The sequence below is a fragment of the Procambarus clarkii genome, chromosome 24, assembly GCF_040958095.1.
Source record: "Procambarus clarkii isolate CNS0578487 chromosome 24, FALCON_Pclarkii_2.0, whole genome shotgun sequence".
NCBI lineage: Eukaryota > Metazoa > Arthropoda > Malacostraca > Decapoda > Cambaridae > Procambarus > Procambarus clarkii.
This window is the reverse complement of record NC_091173.1, coordinates 6444271-6467970: the sequence shown is the minus strand read 5'-3', so window position 1 is coordinate 6467970 and position 23700 is coordinate 6444271. Positions and strand designations below refer to the sequence as shown.

Below are 23700 nucleotides of genomic sequence, written 5' to 3'. Positions count from 1 at the left end.
GACGCTCATAGTTTTGATTATGACTTTGTAAAGAAAAGCATCTTAAATGCTTACCAGTTAAATCCAGAGGCACACAGGCAAAAGTTCAGAAACCTAAGGAGAATCAAGGATCAAACAATAGCAGATTTTACTCGTCAGAAGACGAATTTTTGCAACAGATGGTTAAAGTCACTTGCAGTCACTGATTTTGATGCTCTAAAGAATCTTCTTATAATGGAAGAAGTATTGTCATGTCTCCCAGACCAGTTGTCTACTTTTATGGCAGAACAAAAGAATGTAACAGATATTTATGAGCTGTCAAAGCTCGCGGATGAACATGAGTTGCTGACTAAGGCCCCGTTTACGGCCACTTCACCTAAGTCTAGTCGTAGAGTAAATTTCAATGCTCACCGAACTCCTTATCAGTATAAGTCTCCTCCTGGTGCGACAGTTACTCCCGTGAACTCTTCTCTTACTAACCCTAAGATGGTTACTCCATTGCCAGGATCATCTAAGCCTAGTAATGCTAATTCTAAACCGGCAGTTGGTTCTACCAGTGTGTCCACTGTCAAACATTGTACCCATTGTAAGAGAAGGGGGCATGTGATTTCTTCATGTTTTAGTTTGCATCCTGAACTACGACCAACTGGTCTTATTATGAGTAAAGGAGTGCAACCTATTAATTCTTCATGTATTACAGTCAGTCCCAATTGGATGGCTGAATTCAAACCCTATATTTCCACAGGTACCTTATTATGTAATAATGGTAGACATAAGACTGTTCAATTACTCCGTGATACTGGAGCTTCACAGTCTCTTATTAACCAGAATGTACTTGATGATGTTGACACCCGAGATCTGGGTGAAGTTGTGCTTCTCCAAGGTATTGCCGGAAGTGTGCAACCAGTGTCCTTATTGCAAGTTAACCTTGATTCTAAATATACTTCAGGATGGTGTAATGTTGGTGTAAGTAAACAACTGCCCATTCCTGGGGTAGACATTATTCTAGGTAATGATTTTGGCAACCAAATGGTTGTAGGGCCCAAGTGTCCCATCATGTTAACTAAACCCCATAATGTATTAGCTCAACCGGAAGCAGATGATGATATTATTTACCCTGCTTGTGTTGTTACTAGATCAATGGGAAAAACAGGTGAGAGTAATCCTGTCTTCACTGAGGTTGCTGTTCCCAAGACCAGGACCCCTTCAGTAAAGGAGTGGGAGGTGGATCTTGAGGATTCTTTTATGACTCGACTGGATGATGAGAGTGAGGCCGTAGTAGAAGCCCCGCCGAACCTAAATCACAAGGAAAGTGAAGGTGAGGAGGCTGAACTATCTGTACCTTGCCCGCTTGTCTCCAGTGCGCCAGTTGTCGAGAGTGAGGCCGAAGTAGCTATGACTCCATTTTATTCTGATCAATCGGGAAAAGAGATCAAGCTACTAGGTTCTTGCCCGCTCGCTGCTGAGTCTGAGTCATTGCCCTTAAGTGTTGTACAGACTACTGATCCTAGTTTAAGTAAGTGTATTTCTGAGGCTCCTGATAATATTGATGCATTGGAGGAAGGGACGGGTTTCTTCTTCAAGGATCGACTTCTGATGAGAAGGTGGAGACCCAAGGGAACTCCCTCTTCAGAGGATTGTGAGATTAGAACCCAACTCGTTGTCCCCAATGATTATCGTAGGCAGGTCCTGCAGGCTGCACATGATGATCCCATGGGAGGTCATCAAGGTATCACGAATATGTACCATAAGATAAGTAAATATTTTTTCTGGCCAAAGTTAAAGAAAGACGTGGTCAGATATTGTCATAACTGTATACCCTGTCAAATTGTTGGTAAACCAAATCAATCTGTACCTAGAGCACCATTGCAACCTATTGTAGTTCCTGATGAACCATTTACTCATGTTGTAATTGATTGTGTGGGTCCTTTACCTAAGACTAAATCGGGTAACATGTTTTTGTTCACTCTCATGTGTATGACTACTAGATTTCCTGAAGCTTATGCTCTACGGAATACCAAGGCTCATAATCTCATCAAGTGTCTTGAAAGATTCTTTTCGTTGTTTGGAATGCCTAGAGTTATTCAGAGTGATAATGGGGGAAATTTTGTTTCTAAAGTTTTCAGAACTTTTTGCGAATCCCGAGGGATTCGGCGCAAATTATCCAGTCCATATCATCCCCAAAGCCAAGGTGGACTTGAACGTTTCCACCAGACTTTGAAACAAATGCTGAAGACAACCGGAGAAACTCATCCACGTAATTGGGATGAGAATCTCCCCTTTGTGTTGTTTGCTGCTAGAGAAGGGCTACAAGAGTCATTGGGCTGTTCACCCTTTGAACTAGTGTTTGGTCACCAAGTAAGAGGTCCTCTTAAAATGCTACAAGAAAAGTTGTTGGGAGATGTCTCTGTTCATCAGAGTGGATTGTACTTGAGTGAGGTCAAGGCAAAGTTGTGTCGGGCTCGTGAGTTGGCGAAAGAACATCTGGGAAGGACTCAACAAGCCATGAAAGTAAGATATGACAAGAAGTTCAAAGCTAAGCTAAGGTCGTTTGATGTCGGAGATTTGGTGTTGGTGTTGAAACCTCGTATGGGGACTTCCATGTCCCATAAGTTCGCAGGACCCTACCAAGTGGTAGACAAGGTGGGAGACCTAACTTATAAACTAATTAACCCTAATCTTTCAGAACCCCAAATGACTGTACACATTAACAGATTAAAAGCTTATGTTGGACCTGGTGTAGTAGCTTGTTTTAGTCGGGAAGAGTTACCACCTGAGGATAATTGTAGTGAGAGACATGATGTTAATATCCCACTTCTCAGTTCCAGTTCCAATGGCAGGGAGATGCTATGTCATTTACAGGAGGAACAACGTGATGAGTTCCAGGTTCTGCTGGACAACCATACATCTCTGTTTGGGGAGGTTCCTACCCAGACCCACCTCATCACACACGACATTCAGCTCCTGGACAGCACCCCCATTCGACAACATCCGTACCGAGTGAATCCCGAAAAGAGGAAAATTATGCAAGCAGAAGTGGAATATCTGCTCCAGCATGATTTCATTCGGCCAAGTCAAAGTACTTGGAGCTCTCCGTGTTTGTTAGTGCCAAAACCAGATGGAACCTGGAGATTGTGCGTGGATTACAGGAAACTGAACAAGAACACTACAGTGGACGTTTTTCCTTTACCCTTGTTGGAAGAATGTATAGAGTCCATAGGTCATGCCGAATATGTAAGTAAGCTTGATTTGTCAAAAGGGTATTATCAAATTCCATTAACAGAGTATGCTAGAGAGGTTACTGCTTTTGTTACACCTGATGGTGCGTATGAATTTAATGTCATGCCATTCGGTTTGAGAAATGCACCTGCTACTTTTCAAAGATTCATGAATTTCTTACTCAAGGATGTGCCAGATTGTAGGGCCTACCTTGATGACATTGTTCTGTACAGTAAGAATTGGGCCGATCATCTCTTAGGCCTTAAGAACTTGTTTACAGTGTTGAAAAACGCAAAGTTAACCATAAACATAAATAAGTGTAGTTGGGCAAAAGGTACGATAACTTATCTTGGACACGAGGTAGGACAAGGTAAGATTATCCCCTTACAAGATAAGATTCAAGCCATTGTGGACTACCCAGTGTTGACCAATAAGAAAGGAGTCCAACGGTTTATTGGTATGTGTGCATACTATAGGCGTTATTGTAGAAATTTTTCAACAGTAGCTGCTCCTTTGACAAACTTGTTACGCAAGCAAGTAAAGTTTCAGTGGACACAAGATTGTCAGAATGCTTTTCAGAACCTAAAGGGCATATTGTCCACCTCACCTATTCTTGCTAGTCCCCAATTTGATAAACCATTTATATTACACATTGATGCGTCAGATGTTGGAATAGGTGCTGTGCTTATTCAAGTTGGTTTAGACCAGATTGAGCATCCTGTGTATTATTATTCTAGAAAATTTAATGCAGCTCAGAGAAATTATTCCGTGGTAGAAAAGGAGGCGTTGGGTCTTATATTGTCAATCAAGAAGTTTGAGATTTACTTATCAGGAAATAAAGTGTTAGTATTTACAGACCACAACCCCCTTATCTTTATAAATATGATGAAAGTCAAGAACCAACGAATTCTGCGCAGGTCATTGTTTTTGCAGGAATTTAATGTAGAAATCAAACATATTCCAGGCAGACAAAATGTTATTGCTGATGCTTTGTCAAGAAGTTTTGATGTACCATAAATGAAATGTTTCTTTTTACTTAACATTTTTACTTCTGAAAAATGCCATTGATCTTCAATCCATTGCATTTTTTTTCTTGGAGGTGGAAGTGTTACGTACCCTTATAAGATACATAAGTAAATATATTAATATGTACATTTATAATTATGTGTAAATTACAAGCATGTATATTGTTATACTTATATGTTCTATGCAAATGCACATTCATGTTACAGTGTTGGCGTTAGGCCCAACGTATCGTGGGAATGATTGTTTTATTTCTTTGTGTGATCAGTTTTCCCACGGGAACTAATGATTTATATGTGATCATAAGTGGGTAACAGAGGTGAATAATAATTGAGGGAACTGTATCTGGCAAATTGTCGTGGGATCGTCCGTTGCTGGGGTGCATGCCATTATTCTCTTCTGTATGCATATTTTAATTACTATGTAAAGAAATACTTACTTTATTTGTGTATATCAATATGTATTAATTATTCATTAAGTTAGTTTAAGATTACTCTTGTCACAATGTATTGCTCCATTGTTGGAATAATAAATATTGTAACTTTGGCAAATTGTTCGCGGGGCAAGGCAATGTGTTTAGACTCCCGCGTTATTTTATTCAGTAGCTGAACGGGAACCAGGGAGATAACATCTTGGAGTTAAGTTACATTTTGTTCTGTCATAGCCATATATATATTAATTGTAATTTAATGTCTGGAAGATTCAGTGATATTTTTAATGTGATATATTGTGACCATATAATCATCTGTTTGCTTTTGAGATTTATATAATATATATATATATTATAAGATTGTTTTATCTATTCTTCAGTCCTATGAATATTTATTTTGTGCTCATTACTTATCAAGGGGTTATACTGGTGATTCGCTATTGAGAACAGCAGTTGTGTCGTATCCCTAGACGTAATTAAAGTTTGGCTGCTGTAGAGTCACGAGCCTTAACGTACGATAGGTAACACTCAGCAACCACTTGCCTCCTCCCCAGGACCTCAGCAACCACTTGCCTCCTCCCCAGGACCTCAACAACCACTTGCCTCCTCCCCAGGACCTCAACAACCACTTGCCTCCTCCCCAGGACCTCAACAACCACTTGCCTCCTCCTCAGGACCTCAACAACCACTTGCCTCCTCCCCAGGACCTCAGCAACCACTTGCCTCCTCCCCAGGACCTCAACAACCACTTGCCTCCTCCCCAGGACCTCAACAACCACTTGCCTCCTCCCCAGGACCTCAGCAACCACTTGCCTCCTCCCCAGGACCTCAACAACCACTTGCCTCCTCCCCAGGACCTCAACAACCACTTGCCTCCTCCCCAGGACCTCAACAACCACTTGCCTCCTCCTCAGGACCTCAACAACCACTTGCCTCCTCCCCAGGACCTCAGCAACCACTTGCCTCCTCCCCAGGACCTCAACAACCACTTGCCTCCTCCCCAGGACCTCAGCAACCACTTGCCTCCTCCCCAGGACCTCAGCAACCACTTCCCTCCTCCCCAGGACCTCAGCAACCACTTGCCTCCTCCCCAGGACCTCAGCAACCACTTGCCTCCTCCCCAGGACCTTAGCAACCACTTGCCTCCTCCCCAGGACCTCAACAAACACTTGCCTCCTCCCCAGGACCTCAGCAACCACTTGCCTCTTCCCCAGGACCTCAGCAACCACTTGCCTCCTCCCCAGGACCTCAGCAACCACTTGCCTCCTCCCCAGGACCTCAGCAACCACTTGCCTCCTCCCCAGGACCTCAGCAACCACTTGCCTCCTCCCCAGGACTTCAACAAACACTTGCCTCCTCCCCAGGACCTCAGCAACCACTTGCCTCCTCCCCAGGACCTCAACAAACACTTGCCTCCTCCCCAGGACCTCAACAAACACTTGCCTCCTCCCCAGGACCTCAGCAACCACTTCCCTCCTTTCCAGGACCTCAGCAACCACTTCCCTCCTCCCCAGGACCTCAGCAACCACTTCCCTCCTCCCCAGGACCTCAGCAACCACTTGCCTCCTCCCCAGGACCTTAGCAACCACTTGCCTCCTCCCCAGGACCTCAGCAACCACTTGCCTCCTCCCCAGGACCTTAGCAACCACTTGCCTCCTCCCCAGGACCTCAGCAACCACTTGCCTCCTCCCCAGGACCTCAACAAACACTTGCCTCCTCCCCAGGACCTCAGCAACCACTTGCCTCTTCCCCAGGACCTCAGCAACCACTTGCCTCCTCCCCAGGACCTCAGCAACCACTTGCCTCCTCCCCAGGACCTCAGCAACCACTTGCCTCCTCCCCAGGACCTCAGCAACCACTTGCCTCCTCCCCAGGACTTCAACAAACACTTGCCTCCTCCCCAGGACCTCAGCAACCACTTGCCTCCTCCCCAGGACCTCAACAAACACTTGCCTCCTCCCCAGGACCTCAACAAACACTTGCCTCCTCCCCAGGACCTCAGCAACCACTTCCCTCCTTTCCAGGACCTCAGCAACCACTTCCCTCCTCCCCAGGACCTCAGCAACCACTTCCCTCCTCCCCAGGACCTCAGCAACCACTTGCCTCCTCCCCAGGACCTTAGCAACCACTTGTCTCCTCCCCAGGACCTCAGCAACCACTTGCCTCCTCCCCAGGACCTTAGCAACCACTTGCCTCCTCCCCAGGACCTCAGCAACCACTTGCCTCCTCCCCAGGACCTCAACAAACACTTGCCTCCTCCCCAGGACCTCAGCAACCACTTGCCTCTTCCCCAGGACCTCAGCAACCACTTGCCTCTTCCCCAGGACCTCAGCAACCACTTGCCTCCTCCCCAGGACCTCAGCAACCACTTGCCTCCTCCCCAGGACCTCAACAAACACTTGCCTCCTCCCCAGGACCTCAACAACCACTTGCCTCCTCCCCAGGACCTCAGCAACCACTTGCCTCCTCCCCAGGACCTCAACAACCACTTGCCTCCTCCCCAGGACCTCAGCAACCACTTGCCTCCTCCCCAGGACCTCAACAAACACCTTCCCTGTCCGCCCTGAAGGAAGCTCCGGGAACAGAAACTTGGAAAAGCTGTAGGAGTAGACAATGGGCCGCCTGTCTCCAGCGGCACACATTACCATAATCACATCAACGGCATATGCAAAGCTGGCAAACATCTCAATACCTTACAGGAATTTGAACACGGCGCTGCACACTTCTTAAGTGAGGAATGTATTCCTGGATTTGAGGCACCACGTTCAAATATATCAGATGCTGTGTTAAAATATTTTAGTCATAAATATATAGGAGTCACTCTGAGGAACTTATCTCCCGCGTTCAACTCTGAAGTTAGTCAATTATAATCTTATTAACGTTTAGGCTTTGTTCTTGTAGAGAATCTTACTCTAATACACCTTAGTAAATTACACCATTAAATTTTCAGTCTTCGTTTACGGTAACAAATAAGATGAGAGGAAATGCTGCTACTCATAATGCTGGCTGGCTCCCTCACTGATAATGCTGGCTCCCTCCCTCACTGATAATGCTGCCTCCCTCCCTCACTCATAATGCTGCCTCCCTCCCTCACTCATAATGCTGGCTCCCTCCCTCACTGATAATGCTGGCTCCCTCCCTCACTGATAATGCTGCCTCCCTCCCTCACTGATAATGCTGCCTCCCTCCCTCACTGATAATGCTGCCTCCCTCCCTCACTCATAATGCTGGCTCCCTCCCTCACTGATAATGCTGGCTCCCTCCCTCACTGATAATGCTGCCTCCCTCCCTCACTGATAATGCTCCCTCCCTCACTCATAATGCTGCCTCCCTCCCTCACTGATAATGCTGCCTCCCTCCCTCACTGATAATGCTGCCTCCCTCCCTCACTGATAATGCTCCCTCCCTCACTCATAATGCTCCCTCCCTCCCTCACTGATAATGCTGGCTCCCTCCCTCACTGATAATGCTGCCTCCCTCACTGATAATGCTGCCTCCCTCACTGATAATGCTGCCTCCCTCCCTCACTGATAATGCTCCCTCCCTCACTCATAATGCTGCCTCCCTCCCTCACTGATAATGCTGCCTCCCTCCCTCACTGATAATGCTGCCTCCCTCCCTCACTGATAATGCTGCCTCCCTCCCTCACTGATAATGCTCCCTCCCTCACTCATAATGCTCCCTCCCTCCCTCACTGATAATGCTGGCTCCCTCCCTCACTGATAATGCTGCCTCCCTCACTGATAATGCTGCCTCCCTCCCTCACTGATAATGCTCCCTCCCTCACTCATAATGCTGCCTCCCTCCCTCACTGATAATGCTGCCTCCCTCCCTCACTGATAATGCTGCCTCCCTCCCTCACTGATAATGCTGCCTCCCTCCCTCACTGATAATGCTGCCTCCCTCCCTCACTGATAATGCTCCCTCCCTCACTCATAATGCTCCCTCCCTCCCTCACTGATAATGCTGGCTCCCTCCCTCACTGATAATGCTGCCTCCCTCACTGATAATGCTGCCTCCCTCACTGATAATGCTGCTCGTAAAATATGATAAAAACAACGAAATCTAAGAAAATCTCTTGTTGAAAAGTCTTCCATTCATTTTAGAGATCCTTTTAATCACAGTAATTGCGGGAGAGTGTGTTCCAGCGGTCTGTTGGGACCAGCCGCTCGCAGAGTGCGGGAGAGTGTGTTCCAGCGGTCTGTTGGGACCAGCCGCTCGCAGAGTGCGGGAGAGTGTGTTCCAGCGGTCTGTTGGGACCAGCCGCTCGCAGAGTGCGGGAGAGTGTGTTCCAGCGGTCTGTTGGGACCAGCCGCTCGCAGAGGAGTGCGGGAGAGTGTGTTCCAGCGGTCTGTTGGGACCAGCCGCTCGCAGAGTGCGGGAGAGTGTGTTCCAGCGGTCTGTTGGGACCAGCCGCTCGCAGAAGAGTGCGGGAGAGTGTGTTCCAGCGGTCTGTTGGGACCAGCCGCTCGCTGAGGAGTGCGGGGGAGTGTGTTCCAGCGGTCTGTTGGGACCAGCCGCTCGCTGAGGAGTGCGGGGGAGTGTGTTCCAGCGGTCTGTTGGGACCAGCCGCTCGCTGAGAAATACAGGTTTGTTACAATATTTTGTAGACTTTGTGACAATATGTTTTGTGATGTTTCTTCTTAGCAGCTCTCTCCGGGAGGTTTGTGTGATGTTAATACTCTCTGTCTTCAACTTTGGGTTCATTAATGAGAGTCCCGGATGTCACCGGTGTCTAGGTGACATCTTCCTATAATATTTACTTCATGTCATGTTTTTTGTTTTGCAATGATGGTAAGTACGGAGCCTGGGCCTGGAGTGATGGCTGCTTCACCATGGGCCACAAACAGGATGAATCCTTCGCCATACGCCAAGACCTCACCATCAATCGTTTAACAAAAACGTTTGTTATTACAATCCATCCGCTTATTATGGTGAGTACAGTGACGACCCCGAGTCGTGTACACTGACGCTCCAACCACAACAGTTCAATACAATGGGCTCTGTTCCTTCATGTTGTCCAACTATCCCAGTACTGTCCTGGGATGGAGGCCAAATGCTTGAGGCTAGCCTTAACCACCTTTGCATGATAATTACTGAGGGGTAGGTGACAAACATGGACGGTCAAATGACGCCCTTTATGAAATTGGTGGCAACCCCCTGGCACTGAGTCAACCTGATAAAAAGAAAGAAAATGTTTATTTTATATGGCAAAATATTGCATTAATTTAACGCAGTTTAGCTGAAGTAAAGCGGAGAAATGTTGATGACGTCATGCTCTGAGGCCTAATGCCCAACTGTATTTTGTGATGTGTTGACACAGGTTGGGATGCCATATTGGAATTTATGCTTACATTTATTTTTATTTTTTATTCTATTTGATGATTTTATTTTCAGTAAAATGATGGCGGGTTGAGGAGGGCTCGACACACCTCAGGGCGGACCCGTCTAGCGCCGCCCCGCACGCATAATGGCTTACTTTATTCTCCTCATAATTACTTAACCTTAAACACACATCATTAGTGCGTTTAAGAATTTCGTATATTTGGCCAGAGGACGTTGGCAGATATTGCTGGTGGAGCCTGAAGGTCAGAGGTCACTGACGAGGACTCGTAACACAACACAACCAACTCTCTTGAATTGGAAACATGAATAGCAGTGGTGTTGATGGTAGTAGTGGCTAGTAGTGGTGGAGGGTGTAGTGGTGGTAGCTGTAGTGGTGGTGGTAGTAGTTGTAGTGGTGATGGCTGTAGTGGTGGTGAAAGGGGTAGTGGTGGAGGCTGTAGTGGTGTGGAGGGGTGGTAATGGTGGTTGTGATAGTGGTGGTGGTGGTGGTTGTATACGGCCACCTGAGTGAGTCCTCGGAGCAACAGGTGATGCAGGCAGGTGAATCACTCCTTTGGAGCAACAGGTGGAAGGTGGAGGAGAGCGCTCAGGGAGCGGTCGTGTTGGAGTGGTGGGGGTCGTGTTGGAGTGGTGGGGGTCGTGTTGGAGTGGTGGGGGTCGTGTTGGAGTGGTTGGGGTCGTGTTGGAGTGGTGGGGGTCGTGTTGGAGTGGTGGGGGTCGTGTTGGAGTGGTGGGGGTCGTGTTGGAGTGGTGGGGGTCGTGTTGGAGTGGTGGGGGTCGTGTTGGAGTGGTGGGGGTCGTGTTGGAGTGGTGGGGGTAGTGCTGGAGTGGTGGGGGTCGTGCTGGAGTGATGGGGGTCGTGTTGGAGTGATGGGGGTCGTGTTGGAGTGGTGGGGGTCGTGTTGGAGTGGTGGGGGTCGTGTTGGAGTGGTGGGGGTAGTGCTGGAGTGGTGGGGGTCGTGTTGGAGTGGTGGGGGTCGTGTTGGAGTGATGGGGTCGTGTTGGAGTGGTGGGGGTCGTGTTGGAGTGGTGGGGGTCGTGTTGGAGTGGTAGGGGTCGTGTTGGAGTGGTGGGGGTAGTGCTGGAGTGGTGGGGGTCGTGCTGGAGTGATGGGGGTCGTGTTGGAGTGATGGGGGTCGTGTTGGAGTGGTGGGGGTCGTGTTGGAGTGGTGGGGGTCGTGTTGGAGTGGTGGGGGTAGTGCTGGAGTGGTGGGGGTCGTGCTGGAGTGATGGGGGTCGTGTTGGAGTGATGGGGGTCGTGTTGGAGTGGTGGGGGTCGTGTTGGAGTGGTGGGGGTCGTGTTGGAGTGGTGGGGGTAGTGCTGGAGTGGTGGGGGTCGTGCTGGAGTGATGGGGGTCGTGCTGGAGTGGTAGGGGTCGTGTTGGAGTGGTGGGGGTCGTGTTGGAGTGGTGGGGGTCGTGCTGGAGTGGTGGGGGTCGTGCTGGAGTGGTGGGGGTCGTGCTGGAGTGGTGGGGGTCGTGCTGGAGTGGTGAGGGTCGTGTTGGAGTGGTGGGGGTCGTGTTGGAGTGGTGGGGGTCGTGCCAGAATGGTGGGGGTCGTGTTGGAGTGGTGGGGGTCGTGTCAGAGTGGTGGGGGGGGGGTCGTGCTGGAGTGGTGGGGGTCGTGTTGGAGTGGTGGGGGTCGTGTCAGAGTGGTGGGGGTCGTGCTGGAGTGGTGGGGGTCGTGTCAGAGTGGTGGGGGTCGTGCTGGACTGGTGGGGGTCGTGTGAGAGTGGTGGGGGGTCGTGTTGGAGTGGTGAGGGTCGTGTCAGAGTGGTGGGGGTCGTGTCAGAGTAGTGGGGGTCGTGTCAGAGTGGTGGGGGTCGTGGCAGAGTGGTGGGGGTCGTGTCAGTGTGGTGGGGGGTCGTGCTGGAGTGGTGGGGATCGTGTCAGAGTGGTGGGGGTCGTGCTGGAGTGGTGGGGGTCGTACTGGAGTGGTGGGGGTCGTGTCTGAGTGGTGGAGGTCGTGCCAGAGTGGTGGGGTCGTGCTGGAGTGGTGGGAGTCGTGCCAGAGGGGTGGGGTCGTGTCAGAGTGGTGAGGGTCGTGTTGGAGTGGTGGAGGTCGTGCCAGAGTGGTGGTGGTCGTGCCAGAGTGGTGGGGGTCGTGCTGGAGTAGTGGGAGTCGTGCCAGTGTGGTGGGGTCGTGTCAGAGTGGTGGGGGTCGTGTTGGAGTGGTGGAGGTCGTGCCAGAGTGGTGGGGGTCGTGTCAGAGTGGTGGGGGTCGTGTCAGAGTGGTGGGGGCGTGCTGGAGTGGTAGGGGTCGTGTCAGAGTGGTGGGGGTCGTGTTGGAGTGGTGGGGGTCTTGTTGGAGTGGTGGGGGTCGTGCTGGAGTGGTGGGAGTTGTGTCAGAGTGGTGGAGGTCGTGCCAGAGTGGTGGGGGTCGTGCTGGAGTGGTGGGAGTCGTGCCAGAGTGGTGGGGTCGTGTCAGAGTGGTGGGAGTCGTGTTGGAGTGCTGGAGGTCAAGCCAGAGTGGTGGTGGTCGTGCCAGAGTGGTGGTGGTCGTGCCAGAGTGGTGGGGGTCGTGCTGGAGTGGTGGGAGTCGTGCCAGTGTGGTGGGGTCGTGTCAGAGTGGTGGGGGTCGTGTTGGAGTGGTGGAGGTCGTGCCAGAGTGGTGGTGGTCGTGCCAGAGTGGTGGGGGTCGTGCTGGAGTGGTGGGAGTCGTGCCAGAGTGGTGGGGGGTCGTGCCAGAGTGGTGGGGTCGTGCTGGAGTGGTGGAGGTAGTGCCAGAGTGGTGGGGGTCGTGCCAGAGTGGTGGGGGTCGTGTCAGAGTGGCGGGGGTCGTGTCAGAGTGGTGGGGGTCGTGCCAGAGTGGTGGGGGGTCGTGCCAGAGTGGTGGGGGTCGTGCCAGAGTGGTGGAGGTAGTGCCAGAGTGGTGGGGGTCGTGTCAGAGTGGTGGTGGTCGTGCCAGAGTGGTGGGGGTCGTGTCAGAGTGGTGGTGGTCGTGCCAGAGTGGTAGTGGTCGTGCCAGAATGGTGGGAGTCGTGGCAGAGTGGTGGTGGTCGTGCCAGAGTGGTAGTGGTCGTGCCAGAATGGTGGGAGTCGTGTCAGAGTGGTGGTGGTCGTGCCAGAGTGGTGGGGGTCGTGTCAGAGTGGTGGTGGTCGTGCCAGAGTGGTAGTGGTCGTGCCAGAATGGTGGGAGTCGTGGCAGAGTGGTGGGGGTCGTGCCAGAGTGGTGGGGGTCGTGCCAGAGTGGTAGTGGTCGTGCCAGAGTGGTGGGAGTCGTGGCAGAGTGGTGGGGGTCGTGCCAGAGTGGTGGGGGTCGTGCCAGAGTGGTGGGGGTCGTGCCAGAGTGGTGGGAGTCGTGCCAGAGTGGTGGGAGTCGTGCCAGAGTGGTGGGAGTCGTGGCAGAGTGGTGGGAGTCGTGCCAGAGTGGTGGGAGTCGTGGCAGAGTGGTGGGAGTCGTGCCAGAGTGGTGGGAGTCGTGGCAGAGTGGTGGGAGTCGTGCCAGAGTGGTGGGGGTCGTGCCAGAGTGGTGGGGGTCGTGCCAGAGTGGTGGGGGTCGTGCCAGAGTGGTGGGAGTCGTGCCAGAGTGGTGGGAGTCGTGCCAGAGTGGTGGGAGTCGTGCCAGAGTGGTGGGGGTCGTGCAGCATCGTGGGTGGGGTGGTGCCCAACATAATGGAACTGGCCCCATCACCATTAGCACATGACGATAATGGGCCACTTCTTAGTGAAATTAGTGCTCTTAAAATGGTAATTATTGTGTATTTATCAGCAGCTGCCTCATGAGGAGAACACCCCCATGATAAATTTGTTACTCCTGATAAATTACAGGACCCTGATAACACCCACAGGTGTTGGTGGGTCAGCCACACCCACAGGTGTTGGTGGGTCAGCCACACACCCACAGATGTTGGTGGGTCAGCCATACCCACAGGTGTTGGTGGGTCAGCCAGACCCACAGGTGTTGGTGGGTCAGCCACACACCCACAGGTGTTGGTGGGTCAGCCACACACCCACAGGTGTTGGTGGGTCAGCCACACCCACAGGTGTTGGTGGGTCAGCCAGACCCACAGGTGTTGGTGGGTCAGCCACACACCCACAGGTGTTGGTGGGTCAGCCACACACCCACAGGTGTTGGTGGGTCAGCCACACACCCACAGGTGTTGGTGGGTCAGCCACACACCCACAGGTGTTGGTGGGTCAGCCACACACCCACAGGTGTTGGTGGGTCAGCCACACACCCACAGGTGTTGGTGGGTCAGCCACACCCACAGGTGTTGGTGGGTCAGCCACACACCCACAGGTGTTGGTGGGTCAGCCAGACCCACAGGTGTTGGTGGGTCAGCCACACACCCACAGATGTTGGTGGGTCAGCCACACACCCACAGGTGTTGGTGGGTCAGCCACACACCCACAGGTGTTGGTGGGTCAGCCACACACCCACAGGTGTTGGTGGGTCAGCCACACACCCACAGGTGTTGGTGGGTCAGCCACACACCAACAGGTGTTGGTGGGTCAGCCACACACCCACAGGTGTTGGTGGGTCAGCCACACACCCACAGGTGTTGGTGGGTCAGCCACACACCCACAGGTGTTGGTGGGTCAGCCACACACCCACAGGTGTTGGTGGGTCAGCCACACACCCACAGGTGTTGGTGGGTCAGCCACACACCCACAGGTGTTGGTGGGTCAGCCACACACCCACAGGTGTTGGTGGGTCAGCCACACACCCACAGGTGTTGGTGGGTCAGCCACACACCAACAGGTGTTGGTGGGTCAGCCACACACCCACAGGTGTTGATGGGTCAGCCACACACCCACAGGTGTTGGTGGGTCAGCCACACACCCACAGGTGTTGGTGGGTCAGCCACACACCCACAGGTGTTGGTGGGTCAGCCACACACCCACAGGTGTTGGTGGGTCAGCCACACACCCACAGGTGTTGGTGGGTCAGCCACACACCCACAGGTGTTGGTGGGTCAGCCACACACCCACAGGTGTTGGTGGGTCAGCCACACACCCACAGGTGTTGGTGGGTCAGCCACACACCCACAGGTGTTGGTGGGTCAGCCACACACCCACAGGTGTTAGAGTAAGCCACAAAGTCGACACATGGTGCTACAGGCAGGTAGACACGTGGTGCTACAGGCAGGTCGACACATGATGCTACAGGCAGGTCGACACATGGTGCTACAGGCAGGTAGACACATGATGCTACAGGCAGGTCGACACATGATGCTACAGGCAGGTCGACACATGGTGCTACAGGCAGGTCGACACATGGTGCTACAGGCAGGTCGACACATGATGCTACAGGCAGGTCGACACATGATGCTACAGGCAGGTCGACACATGGTGCTACAGGCAGGTCGACACATGATGCTACAGGCAGGTCGACACATGATGCCACAGGCAGGTCGACACATGATGCTACAGGCAGGTAGACACATGATGCTACAGGTAGGCCGACACATGATGCTACAGGCAGGTCGACACATGATGCTACAGGTAGGTCGACACATGGTGCTACAGGTTGGTCGACACATGATGCTACAGGCAGGTCGACACATGGTGCTACAGGCAGGTCGACACATGGTGCTACAGGTAGGTCGACACATGGTGCTACAGGTAGGTCGACACTTGATGCTACAGGTTGGTCGACACATGGTGCTACAGGCAGGTCGACACATGATGCTACAGGTTGGTCGACACATGGTGCTACAGGCAGGTCGACACATGGTGCTACAGGCAGGTCGACACATGATGCTACAGGTTGGTCGACACATGGTGCTACAGGCAGGTCGACACATGGTGCTACAGGCAGGTCGACACATGGTGCTACAGGCAGGTCGACACATGGTGCTACAGGCAGGTCGACACATGGTGCTACAGGCAGGTCGACACATGGTGCTACAGGCAGGTCGACACATGGTGCTACAGGCAGGTCGACACATGATGCTACAGGCAGGTCGCACATGATGCTACAGGCAGGTCGACACATGGTGCTACAGGCAGGTCGACACATGGTGCTACAGGCAGGTCGACACATGATGCTACAGGCAGGTCGACACATGGTGCTACAGGCAGGTCGACACATGGTGCTACAGGCAGGTCGACACATGGTGCTACAGGCAGGTCGACACATGGTGCTACAGGTAGGTCGACACATGGTGCTACAGGCAGGTCGACACATGGTGCTACAGGCAGGTCGACACATGGTGCTACAGGCAGGTCGACACATGATGCTACAGGCAGGTCGACACATGATGCTACAGGTTGGTCGACACATGGTGCTACAGGCAGGTCGACACATGGTGCTACAGGCAGGTCGACACATGGTGCTACAGGCAGGTCGACACATGGTGCTACAGGCAGGTCGACACATGGTGCTACAGGCAGGTCGACACGTGGTGCTACAGGTAGGTCGACACATGGTGCTACAGGTTGGTCGACACATGGTGCTACAGGTTGGTCGACACATGGTGCTACAGGTTGGTCGACACATGGTGCTACAGGTAGGTCGACACATGGTGCTACAGGTTGGTCGACACATGGTGCAACAGGTAGGTCGACACATGGTGCTACAGGTAGGTCGACACATGGTGCAACAGGTAGGTCGACACATGGTGCTACAGGTTGGTCGACACATGATGCTACGGGCAGGTCGACACATGATGCTACAGGTTGGTCGACACATGGTGCTACAGGCAGGTCGACACGTGGTGCTACAGGTAGGTCGACACATGGTGCTACAGGTTGGTCGACACATGGTGCTACAGGCAGGTCGACACATGGTGCTACCGGCAGGTCGACACATGGTGCTACAGGCAGGTCGACACATGGTGCTACAGGTAGGTCGACACATGGTGCTACAGGCAGGTCGACACATGGTGCTACAGGCAGGTCGACACATGGTGCTACAGGCAGGTCGACACATGGTGCTACAGGCAGGTCGACACATGGTGCTACAGGCAGGTCGACACATGATGCTACAGGTTGGTCGACACATGGTGCTACAGGCAGGTCGACACATGGTGCTACAGGCAGGTCGACACATGGTGCTACAGGTTGGTCGACACATGGTGCTACAGGCAGGTCGACACATGGTGCTACAGGCAGGTCGACACATGATGCTACAGGTTGGTCGACACATGGTGCTACAGGCAGGTCGACACATGGTGCTACAGGCAGGTCGACACATGATGCTACAGGTTGGTCGACACATGGTGCTACAGGCAGGTCGACACATGGTGCTACAGGCAGGTCGACACATGGTGCTACAGGCAGGTCGACACATGGTGCTACAGGCAGGTCGACACATGGTGCTACAGGCAGGTCGACACATGGTGCTACAGGCAGGTCGACACATGGTGCTACAGGCAGGTCGACACATGATGCTAAAGGCAGGTCGACACATGATGCTACAGGCAGGTCGACACATGGTGCTACAGGCAGGTCGACACATGGTGCTACAGGCAGGTCGACACATGATGCTACAGGCAGGTCGACACATGGTGCTACAGGCAGGTCGACACATGGTGCTACAGGCAGGTCGACACATGGTGCTACAGGCAGGTCGACACATGGTGCTACAGGTAGGTCGACACATGGTGCTACAGGCAGGTCGACACATGGTGCTACAGGCAGGTCGACACATGGTGCTACAGGCAGGTCGACACATGATGCTACAGGCAGGTCGACACATGATGCTACAGGTTGGTCGACACATGGTGCTACAGGCAGGTCGACACATGGTGCTACAGGCAGGTCGACACATGGTGCTACAGGCAGGTCGACACATGGTGCTACAGGCAGGTCGACACATGGTGCTACAGGCAGGTCGACACGTGGTGCTACAGGTAGGTCGACACATGGTGCTACAGGTTGGTCGACACATGGTGCTACAGGTTGGTCGACACATGGTGCTACAGGTTGGTCGACACATGGTGCTACAGGTAGGTCGACACATGGTGCTACAGGTTGGTCGACACATGGTGCAACAGGTAGGTCGACACATGGTGCTACAGGTAGGTCGACACATGGTGCAACAGGTAGGTCGACACATGGTGCTACAGGTTGGTCGACACATGATGCTACGGGCAGGTCGACACATGATGCTACAGGTTGGTCGACACATGGTGCTACAGGCAGGTCGACACATGGTGCTACAGGCAGGTCGACACATGGTGCTACAGGCAGGTCGACACATGGTGCTACAGGCAGGTCGACACATGGTGCTACAGGCAGGTCGACACGTGGTGCTACAGGTAGGTCGACACATGGTGCTACAGGTTGGTCGACACATGGTGCTACAGGCAGGTCGACACATGGTGCTACCGGCAGGTCGACACATGGTGCTACAGGCAGGTCGACACATGGTGCTACAGGTAGGTCGACACATGGTGCTACAGGCAGGTCGACACATGGTGCTACAGGCAGGTCGACACATGGTGCTACAGGCAGGTCGACACATGATGCTACAGGCAGGTCGACACATGATGCTACAGGTTGGTCGACACATGGTGCTACAGGCAGGTCGACACATGGTGCTACAGGCAGGTCGACACATGGTGCTACAGGCAGGTCGACACATGGTGCTACAGGCAGGTCGACACATGGTGCTACAGGCAGGTCGACACGTGGTGCTACAGGTAGGTCGACACATGGTGCTACAGGTTGGTCGACACATGGTGCTACAGGTTGGTCGACACATGGTGCAACAGGTAGGTCGACACATGGTGCAACAGATAGGTCGACACATGGTGCAACAGGTAGGTCGACACATGGTGCAACAGGTAGGTCGACACATGGTGCAACAGGTAGGTCGACACATGGTGCTACAGGTAGGTCGACACATGGTGCAACAGGTAGGTCGACACATGGTGCTACAGGTAGGTCGACACATGGTGCAACAGGTAGGTCGACACATGGCGCTACAGGTAGGTCGACACATGATGCTACAGGTAGGTCGACACATGATGCTACAGGTAGGTCGACACATGGTGCAACAGGTAGGTCGACACATGGTGCTACAGGTAGGTCGACACATGGTGCAACAGGTAGGTCGACACATGGTGCAACAGGTAGGTCGACACATGGTGCAACAGGTAGGTCGACACATGGTGCTTCAGGTAGGTCGACACATGATGCTACAGGTAGGTCGACACATGATGCTACAGGTAGGTCGACACATGATGCTACAGGTAGGTCGACACATGGTGCTACAGGTAGGTCGACACATGGCGCTACAGGTAGGTCGACACATGGTGCTACAGGTAGGTCGACACATGGTGCTACAGGCAGGTCGACACATGATGCTACAGGTAGGTCGACACATGATGCTACAGGTAGGTCGACACATGATGCTACAGGCAGGTCGACACATGGTGCAACAGGTAGGTCGACACATGGTGCAACAGGTAGGTCGACACATGGTGCAACAGGTAGGTCGACACATGGTGCAACAGGTAGGCTGGCAACAGTGTTGACACACTCCGAGTGGTTGGCATGTGTGTCTCCCCATCACTCATGTGTTACAGAAGTGTTGGCCAGCTGTAACACGCTGTGAGCGCCGGCTGGAGCGGCGGCGGCGGCGGCAAGAACTACAACAGTCGCTCGGTGATCTCCAAGTTTCCTCTCCCAATATGTTCCGTGACCTGTCCGTGGCTCTTGACCTCTGGCTCCTGTTTCTTGGTGGTGGTGGTGGGCGTCCGTCCCTTTACTCCTGCTTTTGTTACTGATGATCTCTCTTACACACACACACACACACACACACACACACACACACACACACACACACACACACACACACACACACACACACACACACACACACACACACACACACACACACACACACACACACACACACGCAAGAAAGAAGAGTTAGGGGAGACATTATCACCACATACAAGATTCTCTGAGGAATTGACAGCGTAGATAAGGACAATATATTTAACACAGGGGGCACATGAACAAGGGGACACAGGTGGAAACTGAGCACCTAAATGAGCCATGGAGATATTAGAAAGAACTTATTCAGTGTCAGAGTAGTTAACAGATGGAATACATTAGGCAGTGATGTGGTGGAGGCTCACTCCATTCAGTTTCAAATGTAGATATGATAAAGTCTAACAGGCTCAGAAATCTGTACAGCGGTTGATTGACAGTTGAGAGGCGGGACCAAAGAGCCAGAGCTCAACCCCCGCAAGCACAACTAGGCGAATACACATAGCGGCTATATAAGGTAGAGCGAGTTTTAAATTCTTAATAAATGTCTTATTTCCGGCAGCAAGCGAGTTCAAGGTTATGCTGATATTTAATGAAAAATTCTTTTCATATCTTGGAGTGTGTGAAGTGTCATATATATTGGTCCATAATGGAAGAGTTCCGCTACGGCTGCCGCTTTCTGCTTCTTCACTTCTATATTAAAGTAACAGTCAATACTTCTCCGAAGGTAGACAATGCCTCCACTACTCAACCAACCACTACTCAACTACCACCAACTACACAACCACCAACCACTACTCAACCACCACCAACTACACAACCACCAACCACTACTCAACCACCACCAACTACACAACCACCAACCACTACTCAACTACCACCAACTACACAACCACCAACCACTACTCAACCACCACCAACTACACAACCACCAACCACTACTCAACCACCACCAACTACACAACCACCAACCACTACTCAACCACCACCAACTACACAACCACCAACCACTACTCAACCACCACCAACTACACAACCACCAACCACTACTCAACCACCACCAACTACACAACCACCAACCACTACTCAACCACCACCAACTACACAACCACCAACCACTACTCAACCACCACCAACTACACAACCACCAACCACTACTCAACCACCACCAACTACACAACAACCAACCACTACTCAACCACCACCAACCACTCAACCACCACTACTCAACCACCATCAACTACTGAACCAACCACTACTCAACCACCATCAACTACTCAACCACCACTACTCAACCACCATCAACTACTGAACCAACCACTACTCAACTACCATCAACTACTCAACCAACCACTACTCAACCATCACTAACCACTCAACCACCATCAACTACTCAACCACCATTACTCAACCATCACCAACCACTCAACCACCACCAACTACTCAACCACCACCAACTACTCAACCACCACCACTAACCAACAACCACCACTAACTACCCAACCACCACCACTAACTACTCAACCATCACCACTAACCAACAACCACCACTAACTACTCAACCACCACCACTAACCAACAACCACCACTAACTACCCAACCACCACCACTAACTACCCAACAACCACCACTAACTACTCAACCACCACCACTAACCAACAACCACCACTAACTACCCAACCACCACCACTAACCAACAACCACCACTAACTACCCAACCACCACCACTAACCAACAACCAGGCCCGTCCATACCTGCCTCTGGCATAAGATTTATATCATTAGAGAGGAGAGAGCAGGGAACCCGGCCGCTCGTCTCATTACGCTCTCTGCCTCATTAGTCGCTTCCAGAGCCTCATTCTGCGAGAGTTTGGACGTGTGTTCTCTCCTGTGAGAGTTGTGAGTGTCTCTTTGACGTGAGCTGTGTTTCCGGTGTGAGTTGTGTCTCCCCCGTGAGCTGTCTTCACCCTGTGAGTTATGTCTCCCTCGTGAGCTGTCTTCACCGTGTGAGTTATGTCTCCCCCGTGAGCTGTCTTCACCGTGTGAGTTATGTCTCCCCCGTGAGCTGTCTTCACCGTGTGAGTTATGTCTCCCTCGTGAGCTGTCTTCACCGTGTGAGTTATGTCTCCCCCGTGAGCTGTCTTCACCGTGTGAGTTATGTCTCCCTCGTGAGCTGTCTTCACCGTGTGAGTTATGTCTCCCTCGTGAGCTGTCTTCACCGTGTGAGTTATGTCTCCCTCGTGAGCTGTCTTCACCGTGTGAGTTGTCTCCCCCGTGAGCTGTCTTCACCGTGTGAGTTATGTCTCCCTCGTGAGCTGTCTTCACCGTGTGAGTTATGTCTCCCTCGTGACCTGTCTTCACCGTGTGAGTTGTCTCAATCGTGAGCTGTCTTCACCGTGTGAGTTGTCTCCCTCGTGAGCTGTCTTCACCGTGTGAGTTGTCTCCCTCGTGAGCTGTCTTCACCGTGTGAGTTGTCTCCCTCGTGAGCTGTCTTCACCGTGTGAGTTATGTCTCCCTCGTGAGCTGTCTTCACCGTGTGAGTTATGTCTCCCTCGTGAGCTGTCTTCACCGTGTGAGTTATGTCTCCCTCGTGAGCTGTCTTCACCGTGTGAGTTGTCTCCCTCGTGAGCTGTCTTCACCGTGTGAGTTATGTCTCCCTCGTGAGCTGTCTTCACCGTGTGAGTTATGTCTCCCTCGTGAGCTGTCTTCACCGTGTGAGTTATGTCTCCCTCGTGAGCTGTCTTCACTGTGTGAGTTGTCTCCCCCGTGAGCTGTCTTCACCGTGTGAGTTATGTCTCCCTCGTGAGCTGTCTTCACCGTGTGAGTTATGTCTCCCTCGTGAGCTGTCTTCACCGTGTGAGTTGTCTCCCTCGTGAGCTGTCTTCACCGTGTGAGTTATGTCTCCCTCGTGAGCTGTCTTCACCGTGTGAGTTGTCTCTCCCGTGAGCTGTCTTCACCGTGTGAGTTATGTCTCCCCCGTGAGCTGTCTTCACCGTGTGAGTTGTCTCCCTCGTGAGCTGTCTTCACCGTGTGAGCTGTCAGCGTCTCACCCACACACAGGTGGCTCCTATATTCTTGTCCTCTCACGTCACGGAGACTTACTTCTCCCACACCAAGGAGAAGTGCCGCCCACAGCAAGGAGATGTGCCACCCACAGCAAGGAGATGTGCCGCCCACAGCAAGGAGATGTGCCGCCCACAGCAAGGAGATGTGCCGCCCACAGCAAGGAGATGTGCCGCCCACAGCAAGGAGATGTGCCGCCCACAGCAAGGAGAAGTGCCGCCCACAGCAAGATGTGCCGCCCACAGCAAGGAGATGTGCCGCCCACAGCAAGGAGATGTGCCGCCCACAGCAAGGAGATGTGCCGCCCACAGCAAGGAGATGTGCCGCCCACAGCAAGGAGATGTGCCGCCCACAGCAAGGAGATGTGCCGCCCACAGCAAGGAGAAGTGCCGCCCACAGCAAGGAGATGTGCCGCCCACAGCAAGGAGATGTGCCGCCCACAGCAAGGAGATGTGCCGCCTACAGCAAGGAGACGTGCCGCCCACAGCAAGGAGATGTGCCGCCCACAGCAAGGAGATGTGCCGCCCACAGCAAGGAGATGTGCCGCCCACAGCAAGGAGATGTGCCGCCCACAGCAAGGAGATGTGCCGCCCACAGCAAGGAGATGTGTCGCCCACAGCAAGGAGATGTGCCGCCCACAGCAAGGAGATGTGCCGCCCACAGCAAGGAGATGTGTCGCCCACAACAAGGAGATGTGCCGCCCACAGCAAGGAGATGTGCCGCCCACAGCAAGGAGATGTGTCGCCCACAGCAAGGAGATGTGCCGCCCACAGCAAGGAGATGTGTCGCCCACAGCAAGGAGATGTGCCGCCCACAGCAAGGAGATGTGCCGCCCACAGCAAGGAGATGTGCCGCCCACAGCAAGGAGATGTGCCGCCCACAGCAAGGAGATGTGCCACCCACAGCAAGGAGATGTGCCGCCTACAGCAAGGAGATGTGCCGCCTACAGCAAGGAGATGTGCCGCCTACAGCA

At 52.7% G+C, this 23700-nt stretch overlaps 2 protein-coding genes across 2 annotated transcripts; one reads left to right on the top strand and one right to left on the bottom strand.

Moving 5' to 3' along the window:
* Window positions 1-808: 808 nt before the first annotated feature.
* On the top strand, window positions 809-7218 carry LOC138368230 (uncharacterized). The gene is made up of 2 exons (XM_069330772.1): window positions 809-862; window positions 5206-7218. Exons 1-2 carry the CDS (start codon window positions 809-811, stop codon window positions 7216-7218), a joined length of 2067 nt encoding a protein of 688 aa, XP_069186873.1.
* Window positions 7219-8765: 1547 nt separating this feature from the next.
* Window positions 8766-21523, bottom strand: LOC123761852 (uncharacterized). Its single transcript, XM_069330771.1, has 4 exons — window positions 21489-21523; window positions 15912-19408; window positions 14990-15870; window positions 8766-9227 (listed from the first exon to the last, which is right to left on the bottom strand). The coding sequence occupies exons 1-4, from the start codon at window positions 21521-21523 to the stop codon at window positions 8766-8768; spliced, it is 4875 nt and encodes a 1624-aa protein (XP_069186872.1).
* Between the last annotated feature and the right edge of the window lie 2177 nt (window positions 21524-23700).